General features: G+C 41.2%; 1 protein-coding gene across 1 annotated transcript in view; it reads right to left on the reverse strand.

Annotated features, from left to right (window-relative positions):
* COLQ (collagen like tail subunit of asymmetric acetylcholinesterase) overlaps positions 1-19,043 on the reverse strand; it is a gene marked incomplete at both ends in the record, with an annotated part of 37,998 nt that overhangs the window by 15,620 nt on the left and 3,335 nt on the right. Inside the window, 7 exon segments of the mRNA XM_084306990.1 lie at positions 245-271; positions 1,306-1,368; positions 3,750-3,821; positions 5,477-5,503; positions 6,179-6,223; positions 9,364-9,456; positions 10,849-10,961. Coding sequence (XP_084163116.1) covers positions 245-271; positions 1,306-1,368; positions 3,750-3,821; positions 5,477-5,503; positions 6,179-6,223; positions 9,364-9,456; positions 10,849-10,961 — 440 coding nt within the window.

The following is a 19,043-nucleotide window of genomic DNA, read 5'->3' on the forward strand; positions in this document are numbered from 1 at the left end:
TGATGGGGAAACATAGTGGTGTTCACTGTAGTAACTTGTTCACAAGACAATGAGGTATAAAACTCACTTCTTTAGCAACCCAGCCCAAGCCACAGGACAGTACTCCTTCGCAATGTGTGTTTTAATTTCACAATGGGACCTTCAGACTTCAGTCCATCAAAATTTGACCACATTTTTACAGTTACTATTTTTACATAACTATTTCCAATTGCTAAATCATATATTATTCTATTGTTACACTGACCTTTTCTCCTCTAGTTCCTGGAAAACCCTAAAGGGAATGACAGATATTTTAATGCTTCTCACTTTCAAGATGACCAAAGAAGCAAGTTCATATCTTGCAGACTTTTAAGTAAAGAAAAAGAATGAAGCACAAGTAATTAATTTCATTGACTTGTAAATGCAAATTAATTTTTATAGCTTCTAAAAGTGCACTGAAACAGAATTATGAAATAAGAATTAAAGGCAAAACAAATCAGCCCAAAAGCCAATGTGAAAAAGCCAGGTAAAGCCAGCAAGTGTGATACTGTTTTTAAAATTAAAGCAAGGGAAATTAAATGTAACTGAAAGAGAATAAAGACTTTCACTCCACAATTAATACTCTAAATTAATTTTAGCAATAATCAGTCTCTTCTTTCCCCCTGTGGAATATCCTTAGATTATATTTAAGTCATCTTCTAAGGGAAAATTACTATAAAGCTGAGTTTCTCTTTAAGAAAAAATATAGCAAATAACTGTGTCCAGCTCTTCTTTGCAGTGTTTTATTTGAGTAACCTAATTACCTAATTTGTGCCAAGATCCTTAAAAGGTTGTGGCATATTTTTTTTAAATGCAGAAGCTGTGCTATAAAAAATGATATGCAGATAATAGACCATCCAGACCAAATTGGTCTGACCATCCAACTATTAATATATATGCATAGTTTAAGGTGAGGACATAAATGATCTCCAGTCTTATGTGGTGGGTGGAAAGCATTGCAAATGTGAGTTAATTCTGAAGGTGTATTTAAGAACTCCAGTTTTCTAGTGGCATACAATTAGATATGATCTTTGCTCTTAAGATATTTTTTTGCATTACAGTAATTTACACCAAAGCATTTTATGAAAAGCCAAAAACACAGCCAAGCCCAGCCAAGCGCCATGGCCTTTCCTGAAGGAGAACATGTTTCTTCAGCTATATTAGAAGATATAAGAAGATATAAACGTATATCTTGATAAATGCTTTCTGGCAAACTCATGAGGGAAGCAGCTGTCAGCAGAGCATTAGAAACCAATGTCTGAAAAATGCAGTGTTTGGTTAACAAACCTTGGAGCCCATTGGTCCTCTTGTACCTGGCAATCCCATCACACCCAAATCTCCCTTTTCACCCTAAAGGGGTCAATAAAGAGAGTTATTGATTGTGGCTCTCTGATGAGGTCATATCTGAATGTCTGATAGTTCAGTGCTTGGGGTTTTGTGTCAAATACACGGGACAAGCCTGACCTTGCTGTAGCATTGTAGTCAGAGGCCTATATTGCAATTGTGTTCTATCTGAATCGTCATATATGATGCTATTCTTCTAGCTGCATTTCCTTCGGTGTGTAATTTGTGCTTCAGTTTTGGCAGATGTCATTAATGGACATGCAAGCAATTAGCAGCTGAAGTACATCCTTATTCTACCTGAAGTTGCATTGTCTCTTCCAAACATTGCTTTCACTGAGATGCAGAAAAGAAGGTTATTTTGCTGCAAGCCTTTATGGCTTGGAGAGACATAGTGATTACTTTTATCATTGTTCTGAGATATTATGGGCTTTACAGTGGTTTGGAGACAATAAATCATGTAAAGACTTTACAACATCCTCTCTGTCTACTGTCAGCTAATTATATCTAAGGGGAAATACAGAGTAGTCCCTGAAGATATGCAGCAGCCCTACCAGCAAAACACATTTGGCTCTCATTCTCCTTTGGCTTTCACTGTCCAAGTATTGGAGAGGATTTTCACATTGGCTGCTACCTCAGTAGAAGTTCAGAAAAGACTTGAAGAAACAAAGTAGGAGAAATAAGGGTTGGACCAAGACTGTGTCTGAGAAAGAGAAGATAAGAAAGGAGACCCAGCTGAAGAAATAGAAGGCACATAGAAGGGAATGAGAATTAAAACAAACAAACAACAGCTTACTAGAGATCTACAGCAAAAAGAAGAGGCTATGAATGACTATAATGAAGATGACTATCAGGAGTCTGGGAAGATCGGAGATCAGAAGAAAAAGGAAAGAGAGACACAACCTATGGAAGTGAGCAGAGACATCTACTGCCCTCTGTTCAGCTGGAGCCTTCAGGCAGGAAACAGAAATTTGTGGTGACTGGAAGGAATGAAAGTAGTAACACATCAGAAGAACAGAGGAGAGATTTATCAGAGGACATAATAAAAGCAGGAGAATGGACATTAAACAGGAAGTAGGACATGCAGTAGAAGTATATTGAAAAAATACATTACTCAATGTGAGGTATACTTCTAGGAGTGCAGTGAAAACAACAATAGATGAGGAGGAGATAAAATCAAAATTAGAAAGTTTTCGTAAGTAAAGACAGGACTTATATAAAGAAAAGCTGAACTGAATGAGTTTTCTGACTGCTCTGCTCTCAGTACTTAGAACGTGAGGGAACAAGGTTGCTGGATCTTCCTTCTGCTCTCACTGCTCCTGCTGCACAGTATCACAGCACATGGTGCTTCTGGGGAGACACCATGTCCTATCTCCCAGTTCAAAGTGAACGTGGGCTCCTTTTTAGTTCACAGGCAAAAAAAGCATACAATTCTTTGCCTACATTACCACATAATGTAATGTTCCTCATCTGACATGTCTGTGAAGAGCTTAAGCGTTTGCTTCCCATGTATGGCTTGAATTCTGAAGTAATCTACTCTTATTCTTGCAGTAGCAAAGCCTATGGCATAATGTCCTCTGAGATTGGGCAGCAACCCGTATGGAGTGAAAAAAGAGTCAAACATTCGCTAGAAAATGCAATTTCAAATGAAACATAGTATGTCATCCTTCTGTCTGATACGTACTGGATTGAATAAAAACAGGCTTTCTATCTCAAATGCCCCAGTAGGAAATTTGTATTCCATGGCTCCTGTGAAAATCTGTGTACCTTTTGTATAAGGTAATAGTCAGAAAAGAACTGTCATGCAGCTTTTTTTTATAATAAATGCAGATGAAGCAACCACCCTGCAGTAGGAAAGCATGTCCTGCCATTTCTTCTGCTGTTGGCTATGAAAATTCACAGTAATTAGTGTTTGTCTGTATAGCAGTGAGCTTCATAGAACAAATCAGCAATCCACATGGTTTGTAATCCCTTTCCCCTGAATGCAGCCTGGTGTTCCCCTTTATGCTGTCAAGAAGTACACATTCAGGCAAAGAGATCATCAAGAACAGCCATGGGGATGATGACCAGTTTTGAAACACTGATTCGTGTGGCTGTGAGGCACCAGTGGTTATAAATGAGTCTTCATTAGACTTGACTTTCAATTTACCTGTGGCATATTTTAATCAAGATCAGATTGACTATGTAGGGCTATGATGAAGGTGTGGTGTCCTAACCCTAGACTGGGCAGGTCTTGGCAGAGCAGTGTGAGAAACAGGGCAAGCACCGAGTGTCCTTGCACTGTTGCAGCTCCCCAGCCTCTAGCAGACAGTGGTTTAGAGACTTCCCGAGCAACTCGTGTGTTCAGATCATTATGTTTAGTAATCATCCTGTGTGAATTTTAGTCTTACCTTTGGTCCCACAGGTCCAGGCCATCCTACTGGTCCTGGCATCCCAGGGACACCCGGGGGACCTGGTCTACCCTTGAACGGAAAACATCGATTACAATGATTCTTGTAACATTATTCCTACACACAGGTCTCCACTGCAGACAGGTGATGTGGAGAAATACAGTATTTTCAAGAAAAGAACTGCAAATTCTTCTCCACCTTGTTTTTAATACTATATATATATATATATATATATATATATATATATACTATGTTGTATTCACAATATTGTTTATGTTGATGCTACTGGAGGAAATGTAGACTCAGAAATACCAAGTTATACTGATTCAAATAAGTAGATCAGCTACAGAGGAAATCTACGTGTAGTCAAAATAATAATCCAAAAACCCAGGATCAATAACTTAATTCTTCCTCTCATTTAATAATACAACGTAAATCAAAAAGACCTGCATGTAATTCTATCCGTACAAATGCAATTTACAGTAAGAACAGAAACAAACCTTTAACTAAGACATTCCTGGTTTTATTTACCATTAATTTTATTATGAGCACTCATATTACTAGCTGTAATTGCTCTTTGCTGTCTTGTGACTAGTATTAACTACATACATACAGTTACTTATCTATTTTATCTTCTGCCTGTAAATCACTCCTTGACTAGCTGCTAAAATGCAGCAGATTAGTGCTATTCCACTGCTTTATGCCACTTGACAACATGGTCCTGGAAATCTGATCATGACTTTGGAGCTAACAGTGACCTTCCATGCACCAGAGAGCTTTTAGCAGGAATTATACTGTTTTATGGGCAACTTCTCCTCTGGGACCTACTAGTTCTTGTCAGAAAAGTAAATATGAATTAAGGTTTGCACTCCTGTGTAGGTTGATGGGTGACTCTGTCTCATACATTAGATTTGAACACTTAAATATATCTAAGTAGTATTTTTGTTTACTATAGGGCATTTGAAATCTATATTAAATAAAAAGAACTCTTTGTTTATATGTTTCATATCCATTTGAATTACCGATAAGTAGCTAGTGTCAAAATCCTTTGCTTATTATTAGAATGGTATTTCTTTTCCTGGTTAATGACTACCCCCCACATATCTCTGATTTCATCCTGCATTTCTGTCTTCTTTTAAAATTAATTACATTAAATGGAAGCACTTAACGACTGAGATAACATATTCTGTTTCATCACACATAGGGGCACATATTTTTGACAATATATCATGGCTCATGTGTCACCAAGCAGAAGACTGTAGTCAGCATATTGCTTTGGTGCCAAAGCTTTGGAAGTGGCCATTAATGGCCATTCCTCCTTCTGGGCTCTTTGGTCGAGCCTGGCTTCAGCTTTGGAGCAGTAAAAAGGTTGATTTGGCTTTGTTGTTGTTGTTGTTGTTTTTAAATAGACCTTTTATGGTAGGTCCCATACTTCGCTTCCCCTGTCCCCAGAGGTATAATTCAGGTAATCTCCCACTCCTAATTGCCTGGCTGAAGATTGATGCTCTTACTGAGGCAATTTACCAAATTCAAACCAGCTGTGACAGCTCTCCAGCCCTGTACCCAGAGCTCCTACCACTCTCCTGGCTATGCATGGGAGCAACACAAATAGGCTCAACACTTCAACATTAGCTGATTTGTATTTATCGATTGCCTGTGCTCCTCTCTGGCAGCTGCTATGTGTCAGGTATCAGGCTGGTGTCTGAGGCAGCACCTTTTGTTCATACCTTTCTTCCTGGCCTGCCGATCTCCCCCTGCCAGAGAAAGGAATATGTTAGTCTCAGAGATACCACACAGACCACAGCGGCTCATCAGTCAATGCATTTATAAACAACATCGGGAATATCTTTACCTTCTGGACTTTTTTTTCCAGAGGTAAAATGGGAAGAATTTTTAACAGAGGTCCTGGACCTTTCCTGTGTTCTCAGCCCTAAATCTATAGACCCACTCTTGTAAAGCATGTAATTATGCCCAGCTTCTTTAAGCATCATCATGGAGCAAACGCTTTGCAGGTCTGAAGCCATAACCTCACATATAGACCACCTTTACTATCTGATCTGACCCATACAACTAACGGTGGATAGGAAACCTTTGCTTCTCACATCCTCCCAGAGAACAGGGTATTCAAAAACTGTGGGATCAGCAAGACACCCAAGATACTCTCTTATCCATAATGTAGACAGAGGCAGCTATCATGAGAAGCCATAAAAATATTTCAGGATTGAAAATGAACCCTAGAAGATGATGCTTTGAATTATGGCTTCAAACTTACCCACAGCTCTACATTCAAATTAAAGCAAATCCCCACATGTCCATAAAGCCCATCATTGACTAAACAGACAAGAAAAAAAGTGAGTGACCCCCCACACCCCCATCTCTTTCCTTGACTCCTCAAAAACACACCAAACACCATAACAACAGGCACTTACTTTCTCTCCTTTTGGTCCCATTATGCCAGGAATTCCTCGTGGACCCTAGGGACAAAAATGAGTGCTGTTATTGAGCAGTATTAGTAAGAAGGCACTGGTATTGGCCTTCCCCCAGCCCATGTCCCTGCTGGTGCTTCCTGGGAGCGATGTGACCCCACAAGGTGAGGGTGTTGGATGAGGTGTTTGAACATTTTCTCTAAATGCCAGGTCTGAGTCACTGCTGAAGGCAGGCTGGAGAGTTGCACTGACATGAGAAGCACAGGGGCATCTCCTTGGTGAAGAAAACTAGCAAGAAAAAGTGCCTGGGGCACAAGAAAGCAGGGAAGTTGTTGGAGCCTTGAAGAATGATTGACTGCAAGGACACAGAGACATTGCATCAGCTGGCAAAGGAGGTCAGACAAAGCAGGTAAGGGAAATGGCATAAACCACGTGGGATGGACTCTGAAGGGTGCTGTAGACATCAAAGATTGTCACCATTTCTGAATCTTGAAGCTTGAAGACACCAGTTTGAATTTTTAGCATCCTGGGCACAGCTTTGCAACCCATCTCCTCATGAGGCTTCCTGTCCTCATCCCTGTTTCCTGCCTGCCTGCTCACGTGGAACAGAGCTTCCATGCAACCTCATGGGAAGGAGACAGTGGCTGTCAACTTTAGGGGCTGTCTATGCCTCTGCTGAATATTTTGTAGCCATTTTAAGAACTTCTTAATACCATGGGCATTCTAACAAAAAAACAAACAAACAAACAAACAAAAAAAAACAAACTTGCAATGGTAACATTCAAAAATTATTGCTCATCTTTTCATAAAAATAACAAGAGGTTCCCAATGTTTCTTGTTTTACGTATTTTCCTGTGTTTATGGAATGGCATTTTCTACAGAGTAATAGTTAAGAAACTGAAATGTTCTTCTTTGAAATGCAATTGTCATTACTGTTGTTGTGATTGAATTACTTTAAAAACAAATAAACTTCACATAACTTGTGGTAAATTTGTCTCCTCATGATTAAACAAATCTCAAATTTTTAGTTAAATTGCAAATGTAGCTTTAAGCCTGACATCCTCTACAGTCAATATTACCCTCCTGCTGCCTAGTGGCCAGTCCAGATGTAAGCTGTTGAGCAGAGATAATTGTTTCCCGTGGTTTGAAAACACCCCCAAAATATATGAATATACATCTCCCAGTTAGAGTGGAGCTGCCTTTCAAAGATAACCAATAGCAAATTTTCAAAAGTCTTTTCCTACTTTCCTGAAATTGCAACTGAATGAAATAATGTGGCTTTGGGAAGCTGGACATAAATTATAGGCAAGGGTGACATAATCTGAAAGACATGGTTAGAAAAGACTGATTCAGATTTGAAGTAGAGATTGATCAAGGCTCACAAATCTTTTTAAGCCCTCAGAAATGAAGATATTGCTCTCCTTCACGTGAGGCTTATTCCCCTTTCAGGAAACATTTTAATCGAGGGACATGCTCAGAAAATAAAAATAAAAGTAAAAATCAGAAAAAAAAAAAAAAAAGCTGTTTTTTCTAGAGTGCTTCAGAGAACCCTTTTGTTTCTGAATGACTAGGGAAAATCCCACGTCATACAAAGAGCATTAGGCTCACCATATAAATCACTCCAGGTTACAATCCTGGTTATTTTATATAGTCCAAAACATGATGCAAATTGTACATGAACAGGAGCAACCACACCCTCAAATGCAAATTAATCCAACTATTGTAGTCAGTAATTTTAGACTTTAAATAGTGTAAATCAGAATGTACTGTATTAGAGTCAGAGCCAAATTTTATCTTTCTTTCCCTTTACCTTGGTTTATACATGGGATGAATTATATGCTGAGTCACATCATTACAAATCTAATTCTCCTTTTGACAAAGTGTTAAAACTCAGCTCTGGCTCAACAGTATGAGCTTTTACAACTCATATGAAAGTCATGCATTTACAACAGAAAGCAATTCAGAAATACTTTTGAGATATTTTTTAGAAACTGTAGCACTTCTTTTCCTGTGACCATTTTCATAAAGGTATTGTCTGGAGGATTGCTGGCTCTAATACTGTCCCTCTATAAAACACCATCCCACAATTTATAATTAAAAATTCCAAAGCCATGTTATACCCATCCTACTGTTAGTGGTTGTGATAAAATCTGTCAGCCTACTCTATTTAAAAATGTTCTTGGAGGGATCATAGATCATTCCGTTGCAAGGTTAATTATTATTTATAGCAGTGAACCTTGCAGAACAATAGAACTGACCTTATTGTTTTTCCAATTTAAGTCAGAGGTAGCATTAAGAGGATTGTTTCAAAAAGACAGTCTGGCAAAGACTAAAATTACAACAGCTTCTTCCACATATACTGAAGATCTAGATGGTGCCCAACACACCATGGGACTGCTCCATAATGAAGAGATTTTTCTCAACACAGGGTAGGATAAACCACCACTTCTCCATGTGCCTCCTAGTTCACATGCTAAAAGACTTTCCCTTCAGTTTTATTTTCCTTTGGAGGGAACAAATTGGAACAGAAGGATAGATGGGTGATATTCTCCACAACAATGAGACATGCACAAAACCTTCTCCCCTAGAAGTGGAACATTTCCTTGGAAGATTTCTGACCTTCTGCCCTATGCTTCAAATGTACAAATTGTAGATGAAATAGGAGCCCAAAGGGGCTGTCCCAAGGCTACCCAGCAAGCACAGATTTTGCAGGTTAAACTGGAAGTTTATCCCATTGCCCTTCCCAAAGCCCCTTCTTGCCTCTGGTCTGCACTGTAGGTATGGGCCTTCTCAGGGATGTACTCCACTAACACTCAAATTGATTGCACCTCTTGTGCATCAACTCCACAGGCTCTTTCTCCTCACATAACAAGAGAATAAAGTGAAGAAATAAACCAACAAAGTGCCTCTGAAGGAAGTGATGGCAACTCTGGGATTTTTCGTGGGTGCCACCCACTGTAAAACTACATGACAATGAAGGGTGAACGTGAAATTTGCAAGGCAGGAATGAGAACACAGGGTAGGAAGCCTACATGATTTATGCATAGTCATACCAAAATGAAATTAAGCCAGAGTTTGATATGCTTATTAAGGCATAAAAGGCATTTACAGAAAATGTGTAACAGCTTTGTAAGGACCTTGGAGCAAGCGAAAGACTGCTGTGGTTTGGTCACAAATGCATCACTCACCTGGGGGCCAGGAGGCCCTGTGGGGCAATGCAAGTCAGGCATTGTTATCTGGAGCTCCTGGCACAAGTCCTTCATGTCCAGAGTAAGCAGCTTCTACGTAAGGTAAAATATATGAATGAACACTCATAGAGAACATGGAGAAAAGCACAAATAAGAAGCCACTACAGTCCAAATGGCACTTAATTACTGCCTGAGGGAGAAGCCTATGGTTTGTCACAAGGTTATCTTCATGAATGCTTCAACATTATCACTTCGGCATAGTGTCCTGCCCCACATTTCCTCCTCCTTTCCCAGGCATGCCGCAGCCAGGCTATCTCATCCCCTCCAAGCCAGTGTGGGACTCAGGGCTATTCTTAGACTTGACCCTGCTCTCCCCATCACGCTTTACAAGTAGCAGCTCCTCTCCAAAAATAGCATCTTTGCTCTAATAATACCAACTGCACTCTGCATGGGTATAGGCAGCGTGAACTTCGCTCCAGTAGATACCAACCAGGAAGCATTCATTCACTACTGATCAGAGTGGATTCCCTTATAGTTTCCCTAATCTTTTGACTTCATAATTAAGCTTGCATGAGTAAACTGGCTGGTCTATATCTCGTGACAAAAGAAATCAAAATAAATCACCCCTGGAAATATGAACAGTGCAGCAGAAACACTGGGTTAGCAAAGCTGCTCTTCATCTTCCAAGTGAAAAGGAAGAGGAGGAGGAGGAGGAGATGGGAAAGGTGGAAGCAACTAGATTTTGGTTTGGGAGGAATAATTCCCTGAACTCAAATCTGATCTCTCTGAAGACAGTGGGGGATTTTATGCTGTATTTTTTCTTGGTTTATTTCTTGTCAGATATCTTTTTAATCACTGTTTACATAATGCTTCTACTAATTGCAGTATTTGCATATGGTAAATGACTAGTAGAATTAAGAAATGGGCATTACGAAGTAGGTGGAAAAATTCTTTATATTGGGACAGAAAGCGTATTGGAAGTAACAGGCCTTGGCAACAAGTGCAAGTGGGCAAACTGTTATGTCATATACCCACTGTATGCTGTATATGTTAGCATATGTTTATGGACACATATCATCTAGAGCAGGTACATGCAAGGGTCTGAGAGTGAAAAGCCCATACCAGCAACTCAAACCCATCTTTCCGCTAAATTAAATGGTGGGAATAGATTCCTTGGGAGTATTTTAGGACCTTCATGTCACTGACTAAGGCAAACATGATACAAAATAGGACACATATAGCGTATACTTTGAAATCATTGTGTAGGATGAGAAATTGCCATTTTGACCTTCCTTGGTTTACTGCATTGATATTTCCCTTAGCTCAGGATTGTCTTGCTCTAGGAAAGTAGCAGAGCCCTACCAACATAGACAGATAGGTTTGCTGAGTGACACCGTGAAGCAGTGCTCAGAGAGGATACTTCAGTCTTTGTCACACATCAAAAGTCAAGTAAATAGAAGAGAAAGGCTCCTGGGCTACACTTACAGTGCTCCAGCTGTGCCTGAAGTACGGTGGTGGAAACAGGGGCGGTGGAGGAGGGCCGAGGAGACAGCACGGTCTGTGGTGAAGCTGTTTCTTCTGTTCCAAACAAGGGAGATCTGTTCAATACAAACATCATCCATTGTCTTGAACACCACAAATACATCTTACAGAATAAGGTGAGTTTCCATTCCAAAGGACTTTTGTACACTCTGTGTCCATTGTAGCACTGGATCCAAGCAGGAACTTAAGAAACCACATGGTCCCTCAAGTTTATAAGGTCTTCTTGTGCTACAGGCTATGCAGAGTTTTAAGCTCTAAATATGGCTATGACACAGGCTGATTTTGGAAAATATACGATACCCAATGTTAGGAAATAGATTGAAATATAATTTATCTCTCTTTCTGCCATGTTCCAAAAGCGTATTAGAAATGACATCTTCTGGTTACCATCACAGCCCACATGTGACCAAGGAGCACTGCATGCTGCTGCCCACTAGCCTTTCCCATGGACCAAAATACTTCAGGCTCTTTTCTAATAACAGTGCGGGCAGTTGTTCCACTGCACATCTGATGATATTTCCCATGGGCCTGAAATCACGTTGCCTTATTTCTGACTTGTGCATCATCACTACGAATCAAGACTCTGCAACCCAACCATAGCTGACAGCTTTGCCACCAAGTGTTGAGCAAGGCAGGCTATCGGTTGTTTTTAGCAATATATTTACCCTTTTCTGAGAGGAAAACTTCCATCGACAAAATAAGCAGCTGTGACCAAAGAACCACTGAGAAATGATGTGAAGCTGATGCATTTATACTGTCTCATCTTTTCTGAATCTATTTGCCCCCCAGGAAATCTCTCTGTAATCAGGATGAGGGCCTTCTGCAAAGGTTTTGCCAAGTGCAGGACATACTTATTTCTCTCTGTTGGTTTCTTCCTCTGGCTACTGGCAGCCAGGGATGGGTGTCTGTGAAGTGAAGGGTGGCAGGGAGCCAGATACAGTAGGAAGAAGAGCCTATGGTAAAGTATCTGGTATTAATAGAAAATCTCCAAATTAAGTTTCTAGGAAGACAAACCTGGCAAAATTGCTAGATTTGTGTGCAAATCAGTTGCAGGCTGGTTTTTAATCATATCTCAATGTAACGCACATTTCTCTAAGGGACAGAGATACTTCTAATTTTTCAAATGTCTCAGAAACTCTATTACATCCCATTCCACCACCCCACGTTCATGGGAACAGCATTTTGCCCAGTCCTCATGCACTGAAAATAGCTGACCAGATGAGTGTGGTTGTTAAAGCACTGAAGTGGCTTTAACTTGTGGCAAGGGAACAGCTCAGCAGGTGTTTCACTATCTCGTTTTGTGTCAATATCAGACTTATTGGCTAAGTCAGGGAATCACTTCTGGTGTTTAGCTACCTGAAAATAGAAACTGTCTGCAGTCACTTCCACGGATGCCAGGTTACATCACACCTTGTCTGAAAAGACAATCTAGGCACAGGGTTCAGGGAAATGCATTTCACAAATGCCATTTCAGTTACCTTCCTGAGCTTGAATATTTTTTAATAAAGTGGCATTTCTTTCCTTTCTCCAACCAACCAGAAAAAAAAAAAAAAAAAAAAAAAAAGCCATAGATTCCTACTGGCAGTAGAATTCAGAAGTACTTTATATGTTATGCAGATTTTTTTTTCTCTACCAAAATATTAGTTGAGATGATACAGTTGAGAGGTAAGTCTGTTGAAGTCTGAAAGGATTCCATAGTAAAGACTCTATCTGAAGTTTTCCTGTTAAGTTTGAATTCAAAAGAAAACTTCAATTTAGAATAAGTCAAAAGATTTATAATTAAAAAAAAAAAAAAAAGATTATATGTATATATATATTATTTAAAGCTAGAAACATATACTGACAATGACAGTGCCCGTTAAAAAGCAGCAAAGGTTTGAGTTCTATCTCCAGTTCACACACGTGATAACATACAGAAATATGTAGAGTTAAACTCTGTATTGGCTTGCCCTGAATTCAGTCACTAGCAGCCACTGCAGAAAAAGTTTTGCATTACTGCAGTTGTTCTGCTACTTAAATAAAATAAAATAAAATAAAATAAAATAAAATAAAATAAAATAAAATAAAATAAAATAAAATAAAGTAAAATAAAATAAAATAAAATAAAATAAAATAAAATAAAATAAAATAAAATAAAATAAAATAAAATAAAATAATTGTTATTTAAATATTTGGCAAAAATAACATTAAATACAGATCACAGAATCATAAAATCATAGTATACTCGTCATGCCCTCATGAGCAAAGTGAAGTCCTGGGTTATAAAGTACTGACATTTTCCTTTTATGGAAGCACAGTCTGAAATTCTTTGGAAGAGTTTCTATTGTGAAAACCAATATACTAAACAAAGTTGGGAGCAAAATAGCCATTGGTTTCAGTCTTTATAGTCTTATTCTAATTTTACTATACCACAAGTTAGGTTGAAGATCAGTTTAGGTTTGCTGGTATAAACAGTGATAGCATGTACTGATATGACATGCAAAAACAATTCAGAAAGCATGCAATTACTATTATTATAATATATGGACTAGATAGCAGTTATATGATGTAGGTTTTTCGTATTTCAGGGGCTCCATCATTAATCATGACCATGCTCTGGCAGGTGTATTCGTAAAGCAAATATTTAAGAAATGACTGATCCCAGACCCAAGGATCCTCCACACTCAGGTATGATGGGTGGATACAACAGAAGAGGGAGCACAAAATGAGAGTCACAGACCAGAGGTATGAATATTATAATATTATAATATCTTCCAATAAACACTGCATTTCATTGGTATCTATTTTGTAACTGTGATAAGTCCAGGATGCAAAGCCAGTTCAGTGCTGGCCTGTTTTGCAACACAAAAATATTACCTTGGTAGGCTTACAGGCTGTCAGCAAATGCAATATATATCATTAGGCTCCACATTAGCTTTGATTGCTAAACACAGCTTCATAATACTCTAGTCCCCAACAGTGGAAAAAGTCTCAGCCCAAGAATAGGACTTTCATGGTTTTCTGTGAAAAGAGTCTTCTGTGAAGACTCTACCTACATAAGTGAGCTCACTTACACTTCTTGTGTGGAAACTACTCTTTCGACATCTTCCATATCAAAGAAAGTATTCAGTAAGAGAAGGAAGGCAAAATGAAAAACTCCATACAGGACTTGTCTAAGTGGCAGTTGTTTCCAGAGAGCATAAAAATTAAGATAGTCAGCTTTAAAATAGTAAATGTTTACTATTTTCAAACTCAAATTATTTTTATGGGCCTAATTATATTAATGAAAGTGATTATATCAATCTGTGAATAAAAGAGTTGCTTGAAGAAATAACATATTTTAGATAGGCTTTGCCCTGTTTCATTTTGTTCTTGCAGACTGCTTGCTTCTGGTGTTATCTGGAAGCCAAAAACTGAGATCTGAGATGCTCCAATGCAGAGCCAGAGAGAAGCCTTCACCCAGGCAAAGTGCCCTGGAGCAGAGTATGGACGAGGTCTCCAAGCCATCCTAGGGCTGATCCTAGGGCTGACTTTCAGCACCGTGACCCCTCCTGGCTGCAGTGGAGGTACCAGAGGGAAGTGCTGCCCTGGGTCCAGGTTAGATTTGCAGGATTTCACTGCAAAAACTGTATGCAAGCTGTGAAAATGACTTCTGCCCTAAAATCACAAAGGTGTAGGCTAGCTGGATCGATGGCACTGGCAGGAGAAAAGGGCCTGACATGAAAAAGATGTGCAACATGTGTTTCCCTTCCTATTTGCAACCACACTCACCCAGCAAGCCCTGACTGGACGCTGAGCTGCTTTCCAAAGCTGTGTCTCCCCGACAGCAGCGCTGGTGGCCTGCCCAGTTTCTGACTGGCAGGGCCTGCTAGATGGAGACCTCTGATGAAGGTGCTTCTCCCACTTGGACGGCCGTCAGAATTAATAATAAACAAGCTGGGCAGATGGGCTAGTTAATGAATGTGGGCTCGTCCGGCTGAAACTGAGACTTTCATCTGCTTTGTTGTCATTCATTCAGGCTCCTCTTGCCCTCCTGGCAAGGACAGCAGCTCACCACAAGCAGTGGCCATCAGGTGTTATCCTGTGTGTCTATCACAAGGTGGCTAAGGCACATCTTCCCTTACAAATTAGGAAAGTTTAAGAGCTTGTCAAAGGTGCCAAAGTCCCAGGGGAAAGGGCAGCACCAGGAGGAATGGGTGAGGGTAGGCAGATAGAGCTGGGGTACAGCTCACACCTGGAGCTGGATCAGACCGTCAGGTTCATGAACAGGCTGCATGTCTCTGTGTCTTTATCAGCTTAAGCCTTATGACCTGAATATACCACGTCCTATGTACCAGGTGATGTAAATATAGCTGGGAAATACAGCAACCCCTACAGCTTATGCACCAGTGCCCATGCTGGGGAAAGCAGTGACCCAGCCAGATCCCGTGGGAGCCACAGCATGAAGATATTTCCCCATCCTTTTTGTGGAAAATGAAAAACGCCAGCCAAAACTTTTCAAGCTTATTTCCAGCCAAGAATAACTGATAGAAATATGAAAATACTCTGTGCCAGAAATCCTGTTTCTAATCCCTGAAGTGGCTACTGGTTGAGGCAGAAGTTATGCGCACTTCACCAGCTGGCGCAGTCAGAAGCTGTCCTAGTAAGTAAATAAATAAAGGTGTTTAAAATGAGCTGGTGTTCAAGAAACCTTGCCAACAGCACAGATATTGTGCTCATGGCCCCCAGCATCTCCCAGCTCATCCCCTCGTCTCGTGTCCTCCTGCAGCCGGCCCTAGTGGAGCCCCTTGCAGCCCTGCTGGAGCAGGCCCATGCCAGGAGATACAAGGCTCAGGAAGGCAAAAGTGCATGCAAGATTTCCTCAGAAAAGGCATTTTATTCCCCCTAGGCACATATTTCAGACATTTCATGTGTGCATATGCACTTGTGCGAGGGCAATGCGTGTGCCTAAAGGTTATTTGCTTCTCTCCCAGAGGATTACAGAAGGGAACTTCTGAGATTAGCGCTGAAGGAGAGAGGAATATTTGCTTGGTTTGGCTCTGTGCTCCAGTGTCATAAGAACATAAAAGTCCCAATAAAACCTGCACAGCGGAACACTTCAGTGGGTTATAAAATGGGTTTCTAAAACAAACCTGTGGTTTATAAATCCCAGTAACCACTGCAAGGCTATTCTGTGCAGCTTTGCTTCTGTTGGCTTCCATTTGCAGAGGTCCAGGGCTCAAGACTCTGCTCAGTGATGCTGACAGCAATGTGTGCTCCCCTTCCAGGCATGAGGAGCTGAGGCACAGAGAAGTTAAACATCAGCTCCAAAGCCATGGATGAGTCGATTGCAAAATGTGAATGAGAGTTTCAGTCCTGTAAATCACAGTACCTCATCCCAGTCATTTTATAAACTGGATTATAACACTCCCTTTCTTGTCACACCAGAATGATGCTATGAGTACACTGAGTATTAAAGCCCAAGAACTTACTGCCACCCCCAGAAGAGCCTAAAACTCTAAAACTTAATGCAAGAAAGCCACTCTGTCAGCCCCAACAGACTCCTGCATGCAGGTCACTGCTGCCCGTTCCTCTCCCACTTTATCTGTGAGATGAATAGCACCAGAGCAGAGACACCAAAGCCATCCCTCTCCAACTGCAAGATCACAATCTGTCAGGGCTGGCATGGCTCAGAAGTGTCCTTGACTTTGATGTTGGCCCACCACGTGCTCAGTCAGCCCCAGACAACCCATCTGAGAACGTGGGTGTTGCTGTGTGCTCAGAAAGGCACCAGAGAAAAGCCTTCAAATTCCTGCTAGAGACTTTGATACCAGGGACTAAATTAATTCCGTGTGACTCCCTTGTGGCAACTCACAGCCCAGCTGACTTTACTCTCTGCCCTTTCACAAAGAAATAGCTCTGTATTGACTTGGTATTGTACAAGGCCATAACTTTGCAGGTTTTAGAAGCTTTTAGTCCATTGACACTTCTTCCTGGGCAGAAGAAAACTGAAACTGCAGCCCTGCCTTCTTCAGGCAGAGCATCTCCCTTCACTTGTGTGCCTACCCAGGTGCATCCATTTATGCAGACACACTGGCAAAAATGGCTATCAGTTGCTTTTCTCTTTTCCCCCAATCTATCAGTCCTCTTCTGCATTCCTCCTATGTCCATCTTCTCATCCCAAATCCCCTTTCACCATTACATTTTCCTGCATACAAAGAGCATTCCCCTGATGTGCTTTCCAGTAAAGAGATGATTTCTTGGAGATGAGAGGGGAAGAAACACAACACTTAGGCTGGTTTCTGTGAATTACTGTGGTGTTTTTCTCTCTCTCCTATTTCTGATCACCCCCAAAGAGTTCCCCCTGCAATGGAAGGGCTTTTCCCATTTTCCTTTTACCTATGAAGCAGCAACACGGAATAAGTCACTAAAACCTCCCATGCCAAAAATTGCTTTTGATCCTGAATCCATAACGCATTCAACACCCCTCCCATTTTAACCATTACCTCATAAATTTCCTTTCTTTGTGCAAGTGTCCCCCCCACCTAAGGTTCCCAGGCTGTCTCATTTGGCAGCCACCCGCTATCCTAACACCAAGAGTTAAAGCCTGCAGGGGTGCACGGCCTATCCTGACCACAGACTTCCTCCTGGACAAACACAGATGGTATTTCTCTGTAAATGTAACTAGGGCTGACAGTTTCCCTTCAGCAGCTGTAGCTGCTGCTATTGCGCTGCTGGTGCTGCCCTGCCAACAACAGCCCGGCCACGGGCAGCCTCTGTGTCTGATACAAAATGGGCTTTGAAAGACAGGGAGGCTAAAATGCAAAGTCACAGACTGTTCCCACTGCAGGGGTTTGCTAATATTGAAATAAACTGCCTGCAATGGGAGCAGAGGCCTGCAAGCACTACCTTTCTCTGAGCACATGGGGAATAAGCTTGTTTCACAGCACTTCGGGTTGCCTGTCTGTGGAGCTCCTCTCACTAAAACCACCTGATTTTGAAGCAGCTTGCTTGGCTGTGCTAAAATTTAAGCCTCCCCCACCCAGTCTGATCACAGGAGAAATCAGCAGCATGTCCAACGCTGTGCCAGCTCCTGCACCAGTCTCCATCCCTGGTGGCAGGAGAACTTGTTCACCGCAAACAAGGCTTGGGTGGCATCTCCAGAGGAGCTTCCACAGCCTGAAGCTAGACACCTGCCTTACTTACAACACAAACCCTGTCCCAGGAAAAAAAGAAAGAAAAAAAATCAGAATTGGCCATTGGCTTTTCCCATCCTGCTGTACTTCAGGAGCCCAGGTTCTGTATTTCAGGATGCCCACCAGCTCACCACTTGAACCTAAGGGAACCGATCTTCGTATTACATCCGGGGAGAGCAGAGGAACACAGAGGGGAACACTTGGTCCTTTGACCTAGTCACCTGCATTTCCTTGAGTAAATGAAAGTTCATGATACTCACCCTAACCAGCATACAACTGAACCCCTTCCTTTAAATTACATTATAGTCAATTAATTTCCTTTGGCAATCTGCATGTCTTTTCATTCAGTAATGCAGATTCAGAGACGCTGTGCCAGTGAAATGGGGAGCTCCCTTTTTTGGGGAAAGTCAGTGTAACAGGCAAAAGGCAGAGAAAGCAAGAGGAATACTGCCAGTAACTCAGCTGTCGCAGCCACATTTCAGTCCTTTAAATTAATCAGCCATACTCATTTCACAGGGCTGCGTACGAATATTGATCACAGGAGAAAAATCGATCAAGTGATACATTTGTGCGATGCATAAAAGGAAGTTCGGGTCAGAAGAAGCATCAAGATCCTGCTCTTCTCCAGCTCCTGGTGGTTTCTGAAGTTCTTTCCCCTCTCCCTGTAAAGCCCCAGTAAACTTCAACTTGGATGAGTAGGAGAGGGAAAGGGAGACTTTCTGCCACCTGAATTTGGACGATGGCTTCCTTCAGCCCGGTTCTTACAAGGTCCGCTTAGCCCTGCTGAAAGGGAGCATAAAATTCACACCTAGCTTTCGTTATGTGATTGCGACAGCGGAGGCACTCGGATGCCCTGGTCAAGTGCACAGGGCAGGAACCCCAGCAGAGCAGAGCTCTGAAAAATGATAATGAAGGATGTTACAAACACAGTGTCTTAGGGAAGGGATACGACAGGTTACCCTGGAAAGAACCCCCCTGCCTCAA

This window comes from Netta rufina (assembly GCF_964035555.1).
Source record: "Netta rufina genome assembly, chromosome: 2".
Classification (NCBI taxonomy): Eukaryota; Metazoa; Chordata; class Aves; order Anseriformes; family Anatidae; genus Netta; species Netta rufina.